At 41.7% G+C, this 21,246-nt stretch overlaps 1 protein-coding gene across 1 annotated transcript in view; it reads left to right on the forward strand.

Annotated features, from left to right (window-relative positions):
* EFCAB6 (EF-hand calcium binding domain 6) overlaps positions 1-21,246 on the forward strand; it is a gene marked incomplete at its 5' end in the record, with an annotated part of 137,058 nt that overhangs the window by 24,611 nt on the left and 91,201 nt on the right. Inside the window, 2 exons of the mRNA XM_083366235.1 lie at positions 9,275-9,396; positions 14,711-14,829. Coding sequence (XP_083222361.1) covers positions 9,275-9,396; positions 14,711-14,829 — 241 coding nt within the window. The remainder of the gene's footprint in view (positions 1-9,274; positions 9,397-14,710; positions 14,830-21,246) is intronic.

Genomic DNA, 21,246 nt, shown 5'->3' on the forward strand with positions numbered 1-21,246 from the left:
TTCCTTCTCATTAGGTGGCCAAAGTATTTGAGTTTCAACTTCAGGATCTGGCCTTCTAAAGAGCAGTCAGGGTTGATCTCCTCTAGGACTGACTGGTTTGAATGCTTTGCAGTCCAAGGGACTCTCAGGAGTCTTCTCCAGCACCATAGATCAAAGTCCTCAATTCTTTGGTGCGCAGCCTTTCTTATGGTCCAACTTTCACAGCCATACATTGCAACTGGGAAAACCATGGCCTTGGCTATTCGCACTTTTGTTGGCAGGGTGATGTCTCTGGTTTTTAGTATGCTGTCTAGATTTGCCACAGCGTTCCTCCCCAGGAGCAAGCGTCTTTTATTTTTTTGGCTGCAGTCCCAATCTGTGGTGATCTTGGAGCCCAGGAAAATAAAATCTGTCACTACCTTCATTTCTTCCCCATCTATTTGCCAGGAATTGAGAGGGCCGGATGCCATGATCTTGGTTTTCTTAATGTTGAGTTTCAAGCCCACTTTTGCACTCTCCTTCTTCACCCGCAACACGAGGCTCTTTAGTTCTTCTTCACTTTCTGCTATTAGAGTGGTATCATCTGCATATCTTAGGTTGTTGATATTTCTCCTGGCAAACTTAATTCCAACTTTTGATTCATCTAGCCCTGCCTTTCTCATGATATGCTCTGCATATAAGTTAAATAGGCAGGGTGACATTATACAGCCTTGCCGGACTTTCCCAATTTTGAACCAATCAGTGGTTCCATGTCCAGTTCTCACTGTTGCTTCTTGATCCGCATACAGGTTTCTCAAGAAACAAATAAGATGGTCTGGTACTCCCATGTTTTAAGAACTTGCCACAATTTGTTGTGATCCACACAATCAAAGGCTTTAGCATAGTCAATGCAGCAGAAGTAGATGTTTTTCTGGAACTCCCTAGCTTTCTCCATGATCCAGCGTGTGTTGGCAATTTGATCTCTAGTTCCTCTGCCTCTTCGAAATCCTGCCTGTACTTCTGGTAGTTCTCAATCCACATACTGCTGGAGTCTAGCTTGTAGGATTTAAAATGTAAGTTTACTAGCATGTGAAATGAGTGCAATGGTGCGATAGTTTGAACATTCTTTGGCACTGCCTTTCTTTGGAATTGGAATGTAAACTGACCTTTTCCAGTCCTATGGCCACTGTTGAGTTTTCCAAATTTATTTATTTATTTATTTATTTATTTATTTATTTATTTATTTATTTATTTTATTGCATTTATATACCGCCCTTTCCCTGAGGACTCAGGGCAGTTTACAGGGAGTTAAAAATCAATCATACAAAAGTTAAAAACCAATTTAAAAAAAGATTAAACCAACCCTGTACTATTAAAAACCCCAATTAAAATAAATTTCTCCTCAGCCTGGGCCCGAGAGCTCAAAGAGCCAGGTCTTCAGGCCCCAGCGGAATGATCGGAGGTCGGGGGCAGTCCTCAGCTCCAATGGCAGCTGGTTCCAGAGGGCAGGCACTCCCACTGAGAAGGCCCTATCCCTGGGTGTCACCCGCCGGCAATCTCTTACCGGTGGGACCCTGAGCAGACCCTCCCTGTGGGAGCGCACTGGGCGAAGGGCATTTGATGCCGGCAGCAGGTGTTCCCTCAAATACCCCGGACCCAGGCCATGTAGGGCTTTATAGGTGATAACCAGCACCTTGAATTTCACCCGGAGGGCAACCGGAAGCCAATGCAGCTCGCGGAGTAGAGGTGTTACATGGGAGTATCGGGAGACCCCCATTACAACTCGTGCGGCCGCATTCTGCACCAGTTGAAGCCTCCGAGTGGTCTTCAAGGGCAGCCCCATGTAGAGAGCGTTACAGTAGTCCAAACGGGAGGTCACAAGCGCATGAGTAACTGTGCGTAGGGCGTCTCGGTCCAGATAGGGACGCAACTGGCGCACCAGGCGAACCTGTGCAAAAGCCCCCCTGGTCACGGCTCCTATGTGATCTTCAAAATTGAGTCGTGAATCCAGGAGGACGCCCAAGTTGCGAGCCCTATCAACGGGGGGTAACACCTCACCCCCCATCGTTAGAGGTGGAATAACTTGGTTAAACCGAGATGCCGATATGCACAGCCACTCAGTCTTGGCGGGATTGAGACGAAGCCTGTTTCTCCCCATCCAGACCTGAACCGCCTCCAGGCACCGGGACATCACGGAGAGGGCATCACTGGGTTGGTTCGGGGTGGAAAGAAAAAGTTGGGTATCATCAGCGTACTGATGATACCCCACCCCGAAACCACGAATGATCTCGCCCAGCGGCTTCATATAGATGTTGAACAGGAGAGGCGAGAGAACCGACCCCTGAGGGACTCCACAAATGAGAGGCCTCAGGGCGGATCTCTGCCCTCCCGTCAACACCGACTGCAAGCGACCCTGGAGGTAGGAGGAGAACCACCGTAAAACGGTGCCTCCCACTCCCAACCCCCTGAGACGCCGCAGCAGGATACCATGGTCGATGGTATCAAAAGCCGCTGAGAGATCTAATAGGACCAGGACAGAGGAGCAACCCCTGTCCCTTGCCCTCCAGAGATCATTCACCAGCGCGACCAATGCCGTCTCCGTGCTGTGTCCGGGCCTGAAACCCGATTGGTACGGGTCCAGATAATCAGTTTCCTCCAGGAACAGAGGGAGCTGATGCGCCACCACATTTGCTGGTAAATTGAGTGTAGCACTTTTACTGCATCGTCTTGTAAGATTTTGAATAGCTCAGCTGGAATACTGTCACCTCCACTTTGATGTTTCTCAGATTTCCTAAGGCCCATTTCACTTTACATTCAGTGACCACCCAATCGTGGTTATCAGGGATGTTAAGATCGTTCTTGTATAGTTCTTCTGTGTAGTTTTGCCACCTCTTTTTAATCTCTTTTTCCTCTGTTAGGTCCCTGCCATTTTGGTCCTTTATCATGCCCATCTTTGCATGAAACGTTCCCTTCATATCTCCAATTTTCTTGAAGAGATCTCTGGTCCTCCCTATTCTATTGTTTTCTATTTCTTTGCACTGTTCATTTAAAAAGGCATTCTTATCTCTTCTAGCTATTCTCTGGAATTCTGCATTCAGTTGGGTGTATCTTTCTCTTTCTCCCTTGCCTTTCACTTCCCTCCTTTCCTCAGCTGTTTGCAAAGCTTCCTCAGACAGCCATTTTGCTTTCTTGCATTTCTTTTTCTTTGGGATGGTTTTAGTTGCTACCTCTTGTACAATTTTGCGAACCTCTGTCCATAATTCTTCAGGCACTCTGTCTATCAGATCTAATTCTTTAAAACTATTTGTCACCTCTACTGTGTATTCATCAGGGATATAATTTAGTTCATATCTGAGGGCCTAGTGCTTTTCCCTAATTTCTTCAGTTTAAGCCTAAATTTTGCAACGAGAAGCTCATGATCTGAGCCACAGTCAGCTCCTGGTCTTGTTTTTACTGACTGTATAGAGCTTCTCCACCTTTGACTGCAGAGCACATAGTCAATCTGATTTCTGTGTTGACCATCTGGTGATGTCCATGTGTAAAGCCGTCTCTTGGGTTGTTGGGAAAGACTATTTTTGATTAAATTGTTGTTGTTGTTATTATTATTTTGTACTTTGTAAGTGATGAATGGAAATAATCTTTACAGGAACAGAAACTCAGTTTTCAACTATCACACATTTCACAATGTTCTCCAGTGTCATCAAGTGCGCCTGCATACTTTTCATGCCTATATTCAAAGTGGGTGAGGAGTTAAATACACTTTTGCAACTTAGGGACAGGAGGGACTTTCTGGTGCACAACCTTGCTAAGAATATGAGAATCCAAGTTTAATATGAATATGAAGTTCTTCACTTAGGAAATTTAAAAAAATTGCACAAATGTAAGATAGGGGACACTTGGTTTCAGAAGAATAACTGTGGCAAAAAGCATGGATACTAGTTTGTTGAAGTCTGAATATCAACTAGCAGGGTGATGTCGTTCCAAAGAAGAACAGTGCAATGTTAGGCTGTATCAGCTGAAGTACAATATAATTTCCAACTGTCTTTAAGCAATTGCTCCACTGGATTGCACATTGGCTTGAGTATTGTGTCGTCTTCTGAGCATTGCATTTTAGCAGGACTCAGAAATTAGATCCAATTTACAGAAAAGTAACTGGGATGATTACCAGAGTACACACTAATTAGATTTTAAAAAATGAAGATGCTGACCATGATTGCATGAACAAAACCCTGCCCTTTTTCGCATATAACATATTGCAGACAAAGAAGGAGAAGAAATTCAGGCATGTAGTTGTAACCACTATCTTGATTTTTTTGATATCTCTGTGGATGATCCTGGTATATGTTTTACTATTGGAGTGGTTCAGTGGTAGGATTCAGCCGGTTCACACTGGTTCAGCAGAACCAGTATCTAATTTTTTGTTGGTGAACTGGCTGAAGCTCTAGTCTTTTTTTTACAAGGCCCAGAATGGACCACCAGAAGTGCGAGGATGCCACTTCTGGAAGTCCGTTCTTGGCCTCAGAGGCCTGGGGGAGGCCTCCCAGGCCCAGAACAGCCTGCTGGGAGTGTGTGGATGCTGCTTCCAGAAGTCCATTCGGAGCCTCGGAGGCCTGGGGGAGGCTTTCCAGGCCCAGAATGTCCCACCGGAAGTGTGTGGACACCATTTCTGGAAGTCCGTTCTGGGCCTTGGAGGCCCAGGCCCAGAATGGACTTCCAGAAGCAGCATCCACGCAGATAACCGGTTGTTTAGGTATTTAAATCACACCCACTGAGCTGGATGTATTTAGTCATGAGAAAAGATGGTGAGAAAATGCAGAAAGGGTCTCACATGAAAGCTCCAGATCTATTCTCTCTCTCATTATGCTATATAGGATATGCAATACAGGTAGTTCTTGGGTTACTTGTTCAAGCAACTTTTCAAAGTTACGATGGCACTGAACGAGGTGGAGTTGATTGGTTTGGGAAGCTGCAGCCGTTGCAGTCACATGATTGTGGTTTGGGTACTTGACAACCAGCTTACAATTTATAACAGTTGCAGTGTCCTGCAGTCACGTGATCCCCTTTTGCAACCTTCCCTGCTGGCTTCCCACAAGCAAAGTCAATGAGGAAGCCAGCACGAGGGTGCCAGTTACTCTCACTCCTGCCACATCTTTGTCTGCCTCCATTTTATTGTGCCCACCCACGCCTGCCCACTTGCTCACTATTAGCGCCCACCTGCAGCACCTCCCTGTTCACTGGTGATCTGTAGTATCCAGTGGCGACCCTCACCCACTTACCTGTCCTTCATAGCACCTACCTGCACCACCTCCCTCTAACTCTCGCTTGCCTGAGACTCCTTCCCATGTTGTAGTCACATGAGGTTCTCACTTAATGACCTGCACAGTCCTCGGGTTAAGATAGCAAGTAGGACTGCCAGGATTGCCATTGACAAGCAAAGAATTCACATGATATTGCACTTTACAACCACAAAGTTTAGCAATGAAAATTTCACTGAAGCTGAAATGCAAGAACTATCTATAATTTTACATTACAGACAGATTCTGTAACAAGAAGAGCACTTGAACAGGAGAACCAATGAGACGGTGCAGGCCTGGGATAGAAATCCCAAGGTTATAATCAAATCTGCAAAGGTGAAAAGACATACTGGAACAAAACAAACTGTTTTCTCAACTGATTTTTAAAAAATGTATATGCATATATTTCCATGAAGTCATCAGATGTCGAGTCAATGAGCCCAACTATATGGCAACTCCTAGCCAATTTGAAAAGATGTAAAAAAGTTAAAGAAGATTACATCTGGTTAGTACTGGTAGTACAGGGACGTGGTGGCTCAGTGGATTAGAACACTGACCTTGTTGATCAGAAGGTTGGCAGTTTGGCGGGTCAAATCCCGAGTGCCGCATAACGGAGTAAGCGCTTGTTACTCGTCCCAGCTTCTGCCAACCTAGCAGTTCGAAAGCATGTAAAAATGCAAGTAGAAAATTAGGGACCACTACGGTGGGAAGGTAACAGCGTTCCATGCGCCTTTGGCGTCTAGTCATGCCGGCCACATGACCACGGAGACGTCCTCGGACAAGCGCTGGCTCTTCGGCTTTGAAACGGAGATGAGCACCGGCCCCTAGAGTTGGAAACGACTAGCACACATGTGCGGGGGAACCTTTACCTTTACCTAGTACTGGTAGTGGGATATAAGAATAACTGTAGGAGACAGGAGGGAGAGTCAGAGCTTAGACAGCAGTCAAACAAGAGATATCTCAACTCACAGAAGGAATGGGAATGGAGGAAGCATCTTCGAAGGAACTCTCATTAGTTCTGTAACACTATATTTACTGTAAGGTTGCAGTAACAGAACCTTGCATGTCTGAAAGCTCCCCCCCTTCCTCTGCCTTTATTTTCCTTCGTTGAGCAGAGATCTCTCTGGTATGACCACTGTCTAGACTGTGGCTATCCCTCCTGCCTCACATGGTTATTCTCAGAGGCCATTAAATTGAGTGGGAGATCATCAGAAACTCTCAGAATTATAGACTGAACTAGACCATGGCAAAATCTTCCTTCGAGTTCATCATGAAAAACAAATAGTTTAATACCTAAACATCTATGGAGATTCTCAGTCATCCCGGTCATAGTTATCCCAAAGGTGCTTTTTCATGAGGCAACTGGACTTTCTTGTTTCTCTTTGAAGACGTTTCGCTTCTCATCCAAGAAGCTTCTTCAGCTCATTAAAGGTTGTGGTTTAATATTTATAATTACTAGGAGTTAAACTCAACTCAAGGGAGAGGTATGTAAACAGATAAGTATTAAAGAAAGAACTAATATTCAGTCTTGCTCCGTTATTTTTTGTTAACTCTTTTGAGTAAAGTGGTTAAATTAAAGATTATTCAGCCATACTTTTTCAGGCTACCCCTTACCGCCACTTCATTTCTGTTGTAGATATTCACTCATCATTGACTGAGTAAAAACCACAATTGAATCTCTGTTTGTCCAATGCAAGTTGCATTTCTTTAATTTTAATTTTAATTTTTTAATTTTTAATTTTAATTCCATTTATATCCCGCCCTTCTCCGAAGACTCAGGGCGGCTTACAAGCTTAGCAGTAGCCTTCATTCTATGTATATGCCTGCTTGTTAGGGCTTTCACACACACACACCAGCAGCATTATTACAAAGTCAGCTTATTGCCCCCAACAATCTGGGTCCTTAATGGCTGGGCTGTTGTACTTTTTATTATTATTATTATTATTATTATTATTATTATTATTATTATTATTATTATTATTATTATTATTATTATTATCAGTAGTGGTGTTGAGGGGTGGATCTCAGATTTGGGCTACATAAATTCAACAACTATTAAATGGAACCAAAAGGTTAATTTGGGCCATCTCTTTGTTGCTATTAAGTGCCCCAGGCTTTTGGGGTGCAAATATGGTCACTTTAATATGAGGAATCTGTGTCCTCCTGAGGGAAGCCTGGAAAAACTTTAATTGGAAGGTTTGGAGAGCTGTAATGAGCTGCAATAGTAGAAACATTAAGCTGAAGAGGGGAGTGAAATTAGGACAGACTATTTATTTGTTTTGCTTTGCTCTAAATATTTTATATCTCTTGTTACCAGCAACCTCAAACAAATTTTAGCTCATATTTACTAGCTGGGTTTGCTGTTTGATATTCCTCTTTTTTTATGAGCACTTGGCATGTCCTCCAAAATTAGATGAAAACAAAGGAAAAACCCTCCCTATAATTTGGTGCACATAATTACAGAACAGAAGCCATGCTTTTAAAAGAAAAGCAATGAAAAACAACAAAATGTGGTTTTATTTGATAATAAATCTTGTACTTGGCATCAAAGTCTTCAGTGTCATAAATCTGAATGGATGTTACTAGAACAATAGGAGTGTTCATAAAAAGTATCACAAATTTTTATCTGTTGCATTTAAATCTAAATTAAAATGATGACATTTACTCTCTAGAGATTTGTAAAATGTATGTAGCGAACTGGATTCATCTTTGGCTGAATTTAAAATGGTAGCTGCAAGAAGGCACTTCAAAGTTTCTTCCATAACGTCTAGTGTTGATTAAATAGGTTCATGTTTGTTTATTAAATTTGTAAAGTAAAGCTTAACTCCTGGGAATCCCATGGGACTATCCATATAATTTTCTTGGCAGCTACGTATATGGAAATACTTCTTTTGTTAATGTTTTAGCATCCTAAGTCTAACATACTGGTACTATTGCCTTCTATCAGCTAAGTGAGTAGGCGATGGAAAATCCCCTTGCTTCAAGCTGAACCCCTGGTGAATTCACGGACACATCTTGGAAACGGTCCAGAACTGCTCCTATAATATATCTTTATTATGTTCCACTTTAGCATATTGCTCAGAGGATAAGATTCGCTGGAGGGTTCCCATCCAAATACTGACTAGGCCAAACTCTGCTAAACTTCTGACCCAGAGGTCAGCCTACGACTAGTCAAGCTGTGTTCATTATTTTCTTTCTTTTTTTAAGGGCACACCTCCAAGGGTTTAGAAGAGGGAAGAGAGATCAGTTGCCTTACTTCTAGGGACAGTCAGAAAAAGATCTACTGTAGAGTGATCCCATAAGGCTTAGCTGGAGTGTTTTTGATCTTTGGGATCCAGAATCGCCATGGTTTATTTGCACAAGTTGCTAATTGTTCCCCTTTTATCTGTGCTGAAATTAGGTTACAACATCTAAGGGTAATAGTTGGAAACTGTCTTAGAGGTTGGGGGTGAAGGAGAGATCTGAGCTCAAAGGAGGATATTGACTATTTATGATAAACTAAAAAAAAACTTGACATTTTTTTAAAGGAAGAGGGGTGGGGAGGACTTGCCATGAGTTACAATGGCTTCTTTTAAGTCTAGTGGCTGCTTCTAAGTCAGCCTTGGCAGCTTGAAGATGTGTAGACTTGGACTCCCTGAAAAGATGAAAGAGCTGATTCTGGGAATAAAAGTCCACACATCTTCAAGCTTCCAAGGTGGTTCTAAGGTGCTATGGGTGACACAGACAATGCAATCAAAATGTTTCTTTCTTCGCCTGTTTCAGAAAAAGAAGTTAAAAAAAAAGATGAATCTTCCCAAGCTGATTAAGAAAAGGGCAAATTGATTCCAAGAAAGTAATTAATACAGTGGGGAATGATAAATAAATCATTCGGTATCAGAATTTACAAATTTAAAAAAAATCTTACATAGCTCTTGTTTTGATTATTATATTCATCATTTGTATATATGATTAAACATTACATTAGTTTATTCTCCAAAATTTAATGACCTGGGGAAAAACCTGTTTTTTGTTTGTTTTTTTAGATTATGGAACCGATACTGTATTTCAAGAACAAACACGCTGAATTATAAAGAATTTTTGCAATATCTGGGGATAAGCTTGGAGAAGAAAAAGAAAAAGATTGCTGAAAAGGTGATAGATTCAGGTAGGCATCTTAAAGGGGTTGAGGGAAGCAGCATTAAACCAACCTTTCATTGCTACAAAGTTTGGTTTCTCCAATTAGTATATAACAGGGGATTGTGTTACAACAACATTGCCCCTGACCTTCGCTCATTCCGCCGGGACCTGAAGACTTGGCTCTTTGAGCTTTCTGGCCTGGACTGAGAGTATTAATTGGGGTTTTAAATTGGATTTTAATTGGGGTTTTATATTTATTCAAGGTTTAAATGTAATTATTTTAACTGTTTTTAATTTTTGTAATTGTTGTATTGTTATTTTAATAAAACCTTGTGAACCGCCCTGAGTCCTACGGGAGAAGGGCGGTATATAAGTCTAATAAAGATAAAGATCAAGCAACCTCACACCTTATAAAATCCTGGGAGGAAAAAAGAAACAATAAACCATCCAGCAACCTTAGTGACATTATTTCTCAATTCATGAACACCAATCCTTTCAATCAAAGGGCAGTTTCATGCTGCAGCCTAAGCTACTTGTCACCTATGCTGCTTCCAGCTGTTTCTTAAGCCAACTTCTGAAATTCCAGGTGGGTTTGGGGGAGGCTTGCAAGCCCTGATTAGTCATTCCCCTGCTTCTTGCCATTCCCATCCATGCAGGAAGGCATTAATGATTTGTTGGCTGGCGGGCTACCTGGACCTGTCTACTGAGACCAGTCTTCCTCTCTACGTTTTTTTTTCCTCTCCTCATTCATCCCTGGGCTTTCCCAGATGTTTGTACACATGAATGCCTTTCCAAGTTATATTCTTTTTTAAACTCCTTTTTTAAGACCCCCCTTTTTTCTTTTTTTGCCTTAATGGTACCATTGTTGCTCTGATACAACAATAATCAAAGCAACAGGCAGCAGGCTGTAGAGCAGGGCTTTTTTACGGGTACCACCTGTGGTACATTGGCACCTGGCAGGTGATACGCGACCATCCTAGAGAAGTGGTAGCGGGGGAGGGGAGTGAGCTGAACCGGTGGCAGCACCGCACAAGCCTGAGCGAGAGACGGCTGGAGCTGCAGGGCTGTCAGGGCTCAGCGGAAGCGCCAGGATCACCGCCAGGCTCCAGCTGGAGCTCGGCGCTGATCCTGGTGCTTCTGCTGAGCCCAGAAGAAGCACCGATCAGCTGGAATGTTGCAGCATCTCCAGGGTCTTGTGATTTACATTCAGATGCTTGGCAACTGATTCATATTTATGATGGTCACAGTGTCCCAGGGTCATGTGAAGTGACCAAAACCTGTTGCAACCACCCAGCAGATGGGGGGATTAAAAACCAAACACCTCCCCACCCACCCCTGCTTCCAATCCTCAACAGAAATACTCACAACAATGAAAACCTTGGCCAGGAGGAAGAGCGCTGCCGGGCGGGCAGGCAGGTGTCTTGCTCGGCTGTGGCTTGGGGGCCACCTTTCTCAGTGCCATTGTCACTTCGAACAGTCACTAAGCGAGCTGTTGTAAGTTGAGGACTACCTGTACTTCATCACTTTTTTTCCTTTTTTGGGGGGGGGTCATCAAGTTTTTGACACCTTGCTAGGCGACTGGTGGTACTCGGATGTTGCCCTATCCTAAAAGTGGTACAATGGGTGAAAAGGTTGAAAAGCCCTGCTGTAGAGAACTAGTAGAGAACATAGAAAATAAGCCAGGATGAAAAGGCTGTCCAGAGCAGTGAACGACCACTGCAGGTGAAAGGATATGCAAGCAAAACTGGGGGTCTCGTGTTGTGATTCAGGGTCAGCCTATGGGTTCGGCAGTTGGGTCGGACGACTCAGAGGAGGAGGAGGGGGTGTTGAAGAGCTTGCTGATGATGGCTTTGAGGCTCCGCAGAGCCCTCAGCCAGGCCCCTCCCACCTGGTGGAGACCCAGCTGTGTGAGCCTGACAGCGTGGATGAAGATGACCCACAGCTGGCCCTGTTCAAGGATGCCCGACGCAGGAGGCAGTCAATCAGGAGTAAACAGAGGAAGGCAATGGGGCACCTCAGAAGGAGGCAGAGAGAGGCCACGCCCTGAGCTGTATTTAAGGGGAATGTGTGGGAGGGCTGGTTTGCTGAAGGCAACCACTTGGATAGTTCCTGTTTCATAAGCTCCTGTTTCATGGTTGGTGTCTGTTTTATGTTAATAAATTTGGCAGGCTTTATTCCAGCCTCTTGCCGTTTGTAATGGGGTTGTCCCTGCCTTTTCTGCAGGGCCGGTAGCAGGCTGGTACAGAACATCTCAGTAGAGTGGAGCAAACCATTGGAGATCACCAGTTCTGATGGATGGGTTTGAACAGTTCAGTTCAAAAATTAAGTTTTGGATTTCAAGTGAAAAATATAACAGAATAACAGAGTTGGAAGGGATCTTGGAGGTCTTCTAGTCCAACTCCCTGCTCAAGCAAGATACCTTACACCATTTCAAACAAATGAATATCCAAGTCTCTTTTTGAAAGTCTCCTCTGGTGAAGCACCCACAACTTCTAAAGGCAAGCTGTTCCACTGGTTTATTGTTCTCACTGTCAGAAAATTTCTCCTTAGTTCTCGGTTGCTTCTCTCCTTAATTAGTTTCCAACCATTGCTTTATGTCTTGCCTTCTGATGCTTTGGAAAATAGGTTGATTCATTCTTCTTTGTTGCAGCCCTTCAATTATTAGAACACTGCTATGATGTCGCCCCTAGTCCTTCTTTTCACTAAATGAGATATACTCAATTCCTGGAACTGTTCTTCATATGTTTTAGCCTTCAACCCTCTAATCCTCTTGTTGCTCTTCTCCACACTCTCTTCATTGTTTCAACATCTTTTTTATGTTGTGGTGAGCAAAACTGAATGCAGTATTCCAAGTGTGGTCTTACCAAGGCTTTATAACATGGTACTAACTCTTCATGTGATCTTAATTCTATTGCTCTGTTAATGCAACCTAGGATTGCATTGGCTTTTGGGGGGCTGCAGCACACTGCTAAGACTCCAAGATCCCTCTCATAGTTACTGCTATTGAGTCAAGTTTCACCTAACTTGTACTTGTATATTTGATTTTTCTTGCCTAAGTGTAAAACCTTACTTTTTTCTACATTGAATTGCATTTTGTTAGATAGGTCCCAGTGTTCGAGTCTGTCGATATCCATCTGTATCTTGAGCATATCTTCTGGGATGTTGGCTATTCCTCCCTCCTTGGTATCATCTGCAGATTTGATGAGTCTCCCTTCTGTTCCCTCATCTGAATTGTTTATGAAGATATTGAAGAGTACTGGACCGAAGAGATAACACTGGGGTTCCCCACTGCTTACTTTCCTTCATATACTGTAGATGTAATTGCATTAAGGATTACAGGTTGGGTATGGTTTGTCAGCCAGTTACAAATCCATCTGGTGATGATGCTGTCTATCCCACATTTTTTCTAGCTTACCAAGAAGTATGTTGCGGTCTACTTTGTCAAAAGCCTTACTGTAATCCAAGTATACTATGTATATCCACAGCATTTCGCTGGTCCACTAATTTAGTCACTTTGTCAAGAAATGAAATAAGATTTGCTTAGCATGATCTGTTTTTGACAAATCCATTTTGGCTTCTGGTTATAACTTTCCTTGCTTCTACGGGTTCACAGATCTGTTGCTTATCTTTTTCAGGATCTTCCCAGGTATTGATGTCAGGTTGATTGGTCTGTAGTTTCCTGGATCTGTTTTTCCCCTTTTGTGAAGATGGGAACCACATCAGCTCTTTTCCAGGCCTCTGGTGGTTCCCCAGTGCTCAGTATCTTTAAAAAATATGGTTCAATGGTTTCAAGATCTCGTCTGCCAGAGTTCTGGGTTGTAATTCATCAGGTCAGATGATTTGAAATCGTCTAGAGTAGACAGGTGTTTTCTTACCATTTTCTTGCCTTTTAATTTGAATTCCTAGTCTGTCTTTTATGATTCTGTTTTTGGGCTATTTTTTCTCTTTGTGCAAAAAGAGAATTAAGCAGCTCTGCTTTCTCCCTGATGCCCATCACTTCCTTGCCATCTTCTCCCATTAGTGGACCAATTGTTTCTTTGGCTTTTTTATTTTTTATACGTTGAAAGAAACTTTTTATTGTTATTAATGACATTTGTTGCAAGTCTTAGTTCATTCTGAGCCTTAGCTTTCTTGACTTCATCTTTGCAGATTTGGGCTAAATGCTGGCTAGTTATGCACCCCCCTTTCTATTTTTTTATACTTATTCTTTTTGTCTTTCAGTTTATCAGAGTGTTCTTTGTACAACCATGCTATTTTTTACTTGGATTTCTTATTTTTCTTTTTCAGTGTTATTATGCTGGACTGGACTTTTATAATCATATTTTTTCCAAGCTTCTTGAGTTGGTTTCCCCTTAAAAAAATTCACCCATGGAAAACTTTCCAAGCTCTAAGTTTGTTGAAATCAGTTCTTTTAAAGTCTAAGACACTGGTTTGACTATGTTCTATTATATGGCATTATATTGGACTCTAATATGACATGGTCATTCTCACCCAAAGTTCCTGTGTCATGAGGAGCATTTATCCTGGGCTGCAAAAAGTAAGTAGGTAATGTCATCGGTTTCTGTGCTTAGGAAATGATGAATAACCCACACTGTTGATGGGCCAAGCAAAAAAGGCAGATCTAACTCCATAAAATATCATATACTGGCTGTTTTATTACCGGGTTTTCCCAAAAATAAATGTATCCTGATTGTAGAAAATCAGTCATGTTGGATAAAACATTGTTCTTAGTTTCCATTCCTCCTTAGCTTCCTACGTTGAAATGATATTTTGTATTCATTCGTATGAATCTCTTTCCAAAGTTACTGTACCTTAATTCATATCTTTTCTCTATTTCTATTTATTGGGTTTATTAGATTTCTTGGTAAGGTTCTTGAATAAAATGAATGAATGAATGAATGAAAAATGAAATGAAAAGGGGACCCATAAACATTGACTTATCAGTCTGTATTGGTGCGCATTGATTCTTAAATTATTTCTAAATAGAACTTATTTGTTTATTAAATGTATACACTGTCCAGCAACTCTGGGCAAATTTAAAAATTAAAGCAATCAAAAGTACACAAGAGCCAATGTCTGCAAGATATTTGTTCTTCCATAAAATCTGGCAATATTTTGGTATTTTTTTAAGAATTAAATGCAGACACCTGTTTTAATATTGTTCATTTTTCTAAGTTTTGGTGATATTTTACAAAACTCTGAGCTAGTGAAAACGTTGCTACAGGGTAGTGATTTGGACATCAAGTTATTTACTCTGGAGCAGTGTAAAAAATAAGCAATATTATTTATCTTGTTCAAAAAAGACTAATAGAATCTTGCTAAACCCTAGCTTTCCTTAACAGCACAGAATGAATCCCCAGAAAGGAAGAGTAGTGAATCAAGGATATCTTTACCTGCCACAACTGGATACAACTTGACAAAGATCCATCTAGATAACACTGCGAAGCATTTTAGGGAAAAGGTAAGTTCTTTGATGAATGTTTTACAGAAGAACTGAATACTAGGTTTCCATCACCTGGAAGGGGCTAATGGCTTTGTATGAGAACGTTGAAAAATTGCTTCGTCAGTTTTAATATTTGTACTTTTGGCCATTTTCCTATGCAGCTTTTCCTTGCATTTCTTTTCTCAGCAAGCATGTCTCTCCTGTCACTGGACAAACCACTTTTCTAAAAACCCAGAAGCATCCAAGACAGGAAGGTTAAAGATAAAGTTAAGCACCTTGTTTCTTTCCAAGGAGCCTTAGGGATAGTGGTTCTCATAGCATGAAGATAGTGAGCATGTAAGGGAATGCATGTAAGGGACGCGGTGGCTCAGTGGGTTAGGACGCTAAGCCTGTCGATCAGAAGGTCGGCAGTTTGGCGGGTCGAATCCCGAGTGCCGCGTAACAGAGTGAGCGCCTGTTACTCGTCCCAGCTTCTGCCAACCTAGCAGTTTGAAAGCACGTAAAAATGCAAGTAGAAAAATAGGGACCACTATGGTGGGAAGGTAACAGCGTTCTGTGTGCCTTTGGCGTCTAGTCATGCCGGCCACATGACCATGGAGACGTCCTCGGATAAGTGCTGGCTGTTCAGCTTTGAAACGGAGATGAGCACCAGCCCCTAGAGTTGGAAACGACTAGCACGCATGTGCGGGGGAAACTTTACCTTTACCTAAGGAAATGCAGGGTGACTTTGAGGAAAGGGGAGAAGAAATACTACCCAGGAAACAATCAGACAAGGTGGGCAGGGGCCTGCAGTCACTTAATGGTCAGAGAAAGAAGGAAGCTAAGGAAGCACCATCCCTAATGAATCAAGAAGATAAGGGCAGGAAGTTTGTACTTTCAGATTTGCAAGATTTTTGCAAGATGTAGCCTTATAATGAAGTAGATTTGGCTCATATAATCATGTTTTCTGTCTAGTTTACCCAGGAAGGCTGACTCTCTTCCAAAGAATTCTGAATACTGTCATGAAATGATTAATCTTTCTTATAGGAAAGCCATTGCAGTTGCCAACAATCCTGCATTTCCTGCCTAGGGCAATAATTCAGTTCTTCCTTTAGGGAAATGATTTCTATCTAAATTCATTAAGGAAGAGCCTGCATTTTCCCATACTCCGGCCATACCTGAAATATGTTCCACTCCTGTTGCATGATGCAGTGATGTATCTGACTCTTCAAAATATGTTTTTCCTTTGGGGTATTCCGTGATTTGCAAAGCATGTCTTGGAATATTCTCATAACATCATAAAGTCCTATGGCTGGAAAAGAGCTCGGAGATCTTTTAGTCCAATCCCTGCTCAACGTAGGAGCCTTATACCATCCAGTCAAATGGTTGTCCAGTCTGTTTTTGAAAACCTCCATTAATAGAACACCCACAATCCAGCTATTCCATTGATTAATACAGAGCCTTGGTGGAGCAGTGGGCTAATGCCTCCTTAAGTAACACCAGCTGCCTGCAATTAGTGCAGGTTCGCATCCCACCAGGCTCAAGGTTGACTCAGCCTTCCATCCTTCCGAGGTAGGTAAAATGAGGACCCAGATTGTTGGGGGCAATTAAGCTGACTTTGTAATAATGCCACTTGGGGTGTGTGTGAAAGCCCTAATAAGCAGGCATATACATAGAATGAAGGCTACTGCTAAGCTTGTAAGCCGCCCTGAATCTTCGGAGAAGGGCGGGATATAAATGGAATTAAAATAAAAATAAATAAAATAAAATAATAATTCTCAGTGTTAGAAAGTTTCTTCTTTTTGGCTGGATCTCTCTTTAACAAGCTGCTACCCATTACTTCTTGTTGTGCTTTACAGAATAAGCCAATGTCCCCGTTTCTTTGTGACAACCCCTCAAGTACCGGAAAACAGTTATCATGTTCTATGCCAACCTAACTATGTAACAATAAACATTCTTTTCTAACATAAAATTTTATTAAATTTTAAAAACATGAGTAAAAAGTAAACAAAAAAAGAAGTTATCTTGCAGAAAGCAAGATAAAAGAGCAATAAAAAGGAAAGAAAAAAGAATGGCTTTTGACTCTCTTCGTATAGGTAAAAATACATACAAATGCAAAATTAGCAATAGTGTACTTTACTTCCACAATTTCATATAATTGTAAGTCATCAAATCCCCAAATTAAAATTTCATTTCTTTCAATTTCTCACAAAAAGTACAAAAATATCTTCCAAATACAAATTAAATTGGTCAAAGTAGTTTGTTTACAGTAATCACAGCTTTCAATTTTGCCAATTTTCTTAAATTAACGAACCATTCTTCCAATGTAGGTATTTCCAAGTCCTTCCATCTTTGTGCATTTAACAGTCTTGTTGCTGATATCATATGTAAAAACAAATTTCCATAGAATCTTTCAATTTAGTGATTCATTAACCCCAAAAGAAAAACCATTTACCGTTAGAACCTTCTGAATCAAAACACATACTTGTTCCCAATATTTATCACTTTCTTACATGTCCACCAAAGATTAAAAAAATGTATTTTCACATGTTGAATTTCAAACAAATATTTGAAATTCCATTATATACTTTTGACAATTTATCCAGTAATAATAATAATAATAAACCTTTATTGTCAAAGTACAACATGTGTACATTGAGATTAGCTGAGCCTCCCCCTGTGCTCTCTCCCCCCAACACACAGTGACAACAAACCCTCCATCCCACCACACTATGTGAACCAACTACACCACACACCGGCCTCCCAAGTCAACTCTGCATAAGATTACATCCCATTCAAAAGCCTAACAGCCCACGGATAAAAGCTGTTCTTCAGCCTGTTGGTACGGCTGGCTATATTCCTATATCTCCTACCGGATGGTAGGAGAGTAAAAAGATACCGTCCAGGGTGTGAGTCATCCCTGAGAATCTTCCTCACTCTTCCAAGGCAACGAGCCCTGGCGATGTCATCCAGTGGTGTCAGGGAACAGCCCACAATGTCTTGTGCTGTGCTCACTACCCTCTGTAATACTTTCCTGTCCGCGGCTGTCAGACCAGCATACCAAACCACAATACCATATGAGAGGACGCTCTCTATGGTAGACCGGTAAAAGAGGGTCATTAGCTGTTGTTCTACCCTGTTCTTCCGCAAGATCCTAAGAAAGTGAAGCCTCTGTTGGGCCTTTCTAGCCACCTGGGTTGTGTTAACTTTCCAGGTCAGATCTTCACAGAGGTAGACTCCCAGAAATTTAAAGGAGGGAACTCTCTCTACACAGTCCTCCCCGATGTAAAGTGGGGCAGGTTCCTCTTTTTTTCTCCGGAAGTCTAACACCATCTCTTTCGTCTTGCTGATGTTTAGGTGCAAGTTGTTGTTACTACACCATATGGATAGTTTTTGTACCTCCGCCCTATATGCTGTCTCATCCCCACCTGTAATAAGACCCACCACAGTTGTATCATCTGTGAACTTGATTATCGCAGTGGATGGGTCAGATGATACACAATCATAAGTGTATAAAGAGTACAGGTAGGGGCTAAGCACACAGCCCTGTGGCGTGCCGGTGCAAAGCTTCAGGGGGGTGGACAAAGCAGACCCGACCCTCACTGTTTGTACCTGATCCCTAAGAAAGTCTTGAATCCAATCGCAGATAGCGGGGGAGAATTTCAAGTCAGTCAGCTTCTCGATGAGAATGCTCGGCAAAATGGTGTTAAAAGCCGAGCTGTAGTCAACAAAAAGCATCCTGACATAGCTTCCAGGTTTCTCGAGATGACTTGCTACAGAGTGTAAAGCAGTAGCTATGGCATCGTCTGTCGACCTATTTCCCCTGTAGGCAAATTGATGTTTATCAAAGTCCAGTGGGAGGCATGTCCTAAGATGTTGGAGAACCAATCTTTCGAAGCATTTCATGACTACAGACGTTAATGCAATAGGTCTGTAGTCATTCAGGCACTCAACTGCAGTTTTTTTGGGGACTGGGACAATGGTAGCTGCCTTCAAGCATGATGGTACACATGCCGTTTGCAAGGAGATGTTAAAAATCCTTGTCAGGACCCCTGCTAATTGATCGGCACAATTCCTAACCACTATCCCCAGCACCCCATCTGGGCCTGCGGCTTTGCTGGGATTCACAGCCTTTAATACAGCTCTCACTTGGTGTTCACACAGGGTGAGTGGCTGAGAGTCAGAAGGCCGGCCAGCAGAGGCTACGGGGTCTGGTCTTTTAACCTCGTAGCGGGCGAAGAAGATATTCAGCTCCTCAGCTAACAAGGCATCGGTGTTTGCCATGCTCCTCGCTCCTCGTGTCAAATACCAGCCATGCATCATTTTAAAAAGTTCTTATTCATTGTAAATTTCAACTATTTTTTCCACATATTTTCCCATTGGTTCAATGGTATATTATATTCAAATTTTTGCCCATGTTATCATACAAATTTAACTTGTTCACTTTCTGTTTCCATTTTCAATAAAAGTTTATACATTTTAGCAATAATATGTTCATAATTTGTACCCAATTCCATATCAAATTCAGTCTTACCCCTTTCACTTATCCTTCTTATCAAAATTAAATCTTCAAAGTGACCCTAAGAAAACCAATGACATATAAAACCTTCCAATTTTAGTTATTTTCTTGTTTTAACTTAAAGTGTCTTTGAGATAAAATGTTAAGATATTTAAATTTAGTAGCTGGAGCAGTGCGGTTGTGTATTCAGCCAGAATACACAGTTATAGTTGATAGGTTGAAGAGTGCTGGAGCCTGCATGAGGCAATCTGCACTGTGATTGGTTGATGTGGGTGTGGAGGGGGAGTTTCTCTTTTTCCCCGCCTTTTTTGTATGCTGTGTGATTTACTTCATGATGTAGTGATGTGCCTGACTATCTTATCCAATGTAAATAGTCCAGACCAAGCATTCTTCGCCTCCATCAAGCGTGACCCTATCAGTGGACTTCATGATTAGTAGTTTCTTGCTTGATTGAATCCTCAAAGGCAGCTCTTTGGAGTCCCATAAAATGAATGTACTTATCCAAATGCCTGAACTACCTTGAATCATACAATTATTGTTGTACTATAGTGATGGGAGTAATCAAGCAATTAAGCTGCCTGCTTCCCAGCCTAGATTCAGCAGTCCATTAGAGTTGAGTGATACTTTGCAGCTTACTTCCTCAGCTGGAGTTTTCAGAAATTCACCACACTTCATTTCACTCTACTCAAGAATGATGCCACACCCAACAACTGCATTGCTAATACAAAGATGTCTATTATGCTCTTAGGGGTTTCAATCTGAGGAGTCTTCCACTTGGGAGGAAGCTTGGGAAACCCCGAAAAATGAGAAAATGAAGGCCCAAGCAAAAAAACTACCACAGAAAAAGAAAAACAAAAGATACCAAAGGAAACCAGCATGGTTGCACAAATAGCTCTCTGACAATCTGAGGGACAAAAAGATCAATTATAAGAAATGGAAAGAGGAGCAGATAACTAAAACAGAATACCAACAAATAGCTCAAATTGGCAAGGATGGAGTTAGGATAGCTAATTCCCAGAATGAGCTAAGACTGGCAACTAATGACAACAATAATAACAAAAATTCTTTCAATATGTAAGGAACAAAGAAAGTCAAAGCAATGATAGGTCCACTAGTGAGAGAAAATGGCAAAAAAAGGTGACAGGCAGCTGGGAGAACTACTTAATTCCTTCTTTGCATTTGTTTTTATGCAAAAGGAAGAAAAAGCTCAACTTATCAAAAGCAATGCCAAGGGAGATAGAACAGGTATACAAGTAAAAAATCCTGGAATAGATAATCATGTGGATTTGTGAGCACCTAGAGGCAAACGAGCTGATTGCTGGAAGCCAGCATGGGTTTGTTAAAAACAGGTCATGCCAGATAAAACTTATTGTCTTCTTTGATAAAGTGACTAAATTAATGGATCAAGGAAATACTGTGGACATAGTATATTTGGACTTCAGCAAGGCATTTGACAAAGTAGACAATGCAACTTCATCTACATGGAGGGAAGCATGCAGTGGGGTACCTCAGTGTTTTGCCTTAGATCCAGTACTCTTCAACATTTTATAAATGATCTAGATGAGGTGATAGAAGGGAAACTCATCAAATTTGCAGATGACACCAAGCTGGAAGGAATTGTTAACACTTTGGAAGATAGACTCAGGATTCAGAAGGACCTTGACAGACTTGAGCATTGTGCCCTATCCAACAAGACACAGTTCAGTGGTGAGAAAAGTAAGGTCTATTTAAGCAGGTGAAACCAAATGAACTGGTATAGAACAGGTGGTATCTGGCTCAACAGTGGTAACTAGATGTTCTAGTGGACAAGTCAAGTATGAGTAAGAGCTGTGGTGGTGCAGTGGTTAGAATGCCATATTACAGGCTAACTCACTGCTCACTGCCAGAAGTTCAATTCTGATTGGCTCAAGGTTGACACAGCCTTCCCTCCTTCTGAG

This window comes from Vipera ursinii (genome assembly GCF_947247035.1).
Source record: "Vipera ursinii genome assembly, chromosome: 6".
Lineage (NCBI taxonomy): Eukaryota > Metazoa > Chordata > Lepidosauria > Squamata > Viperidae > Vipera > Vipera ursinii.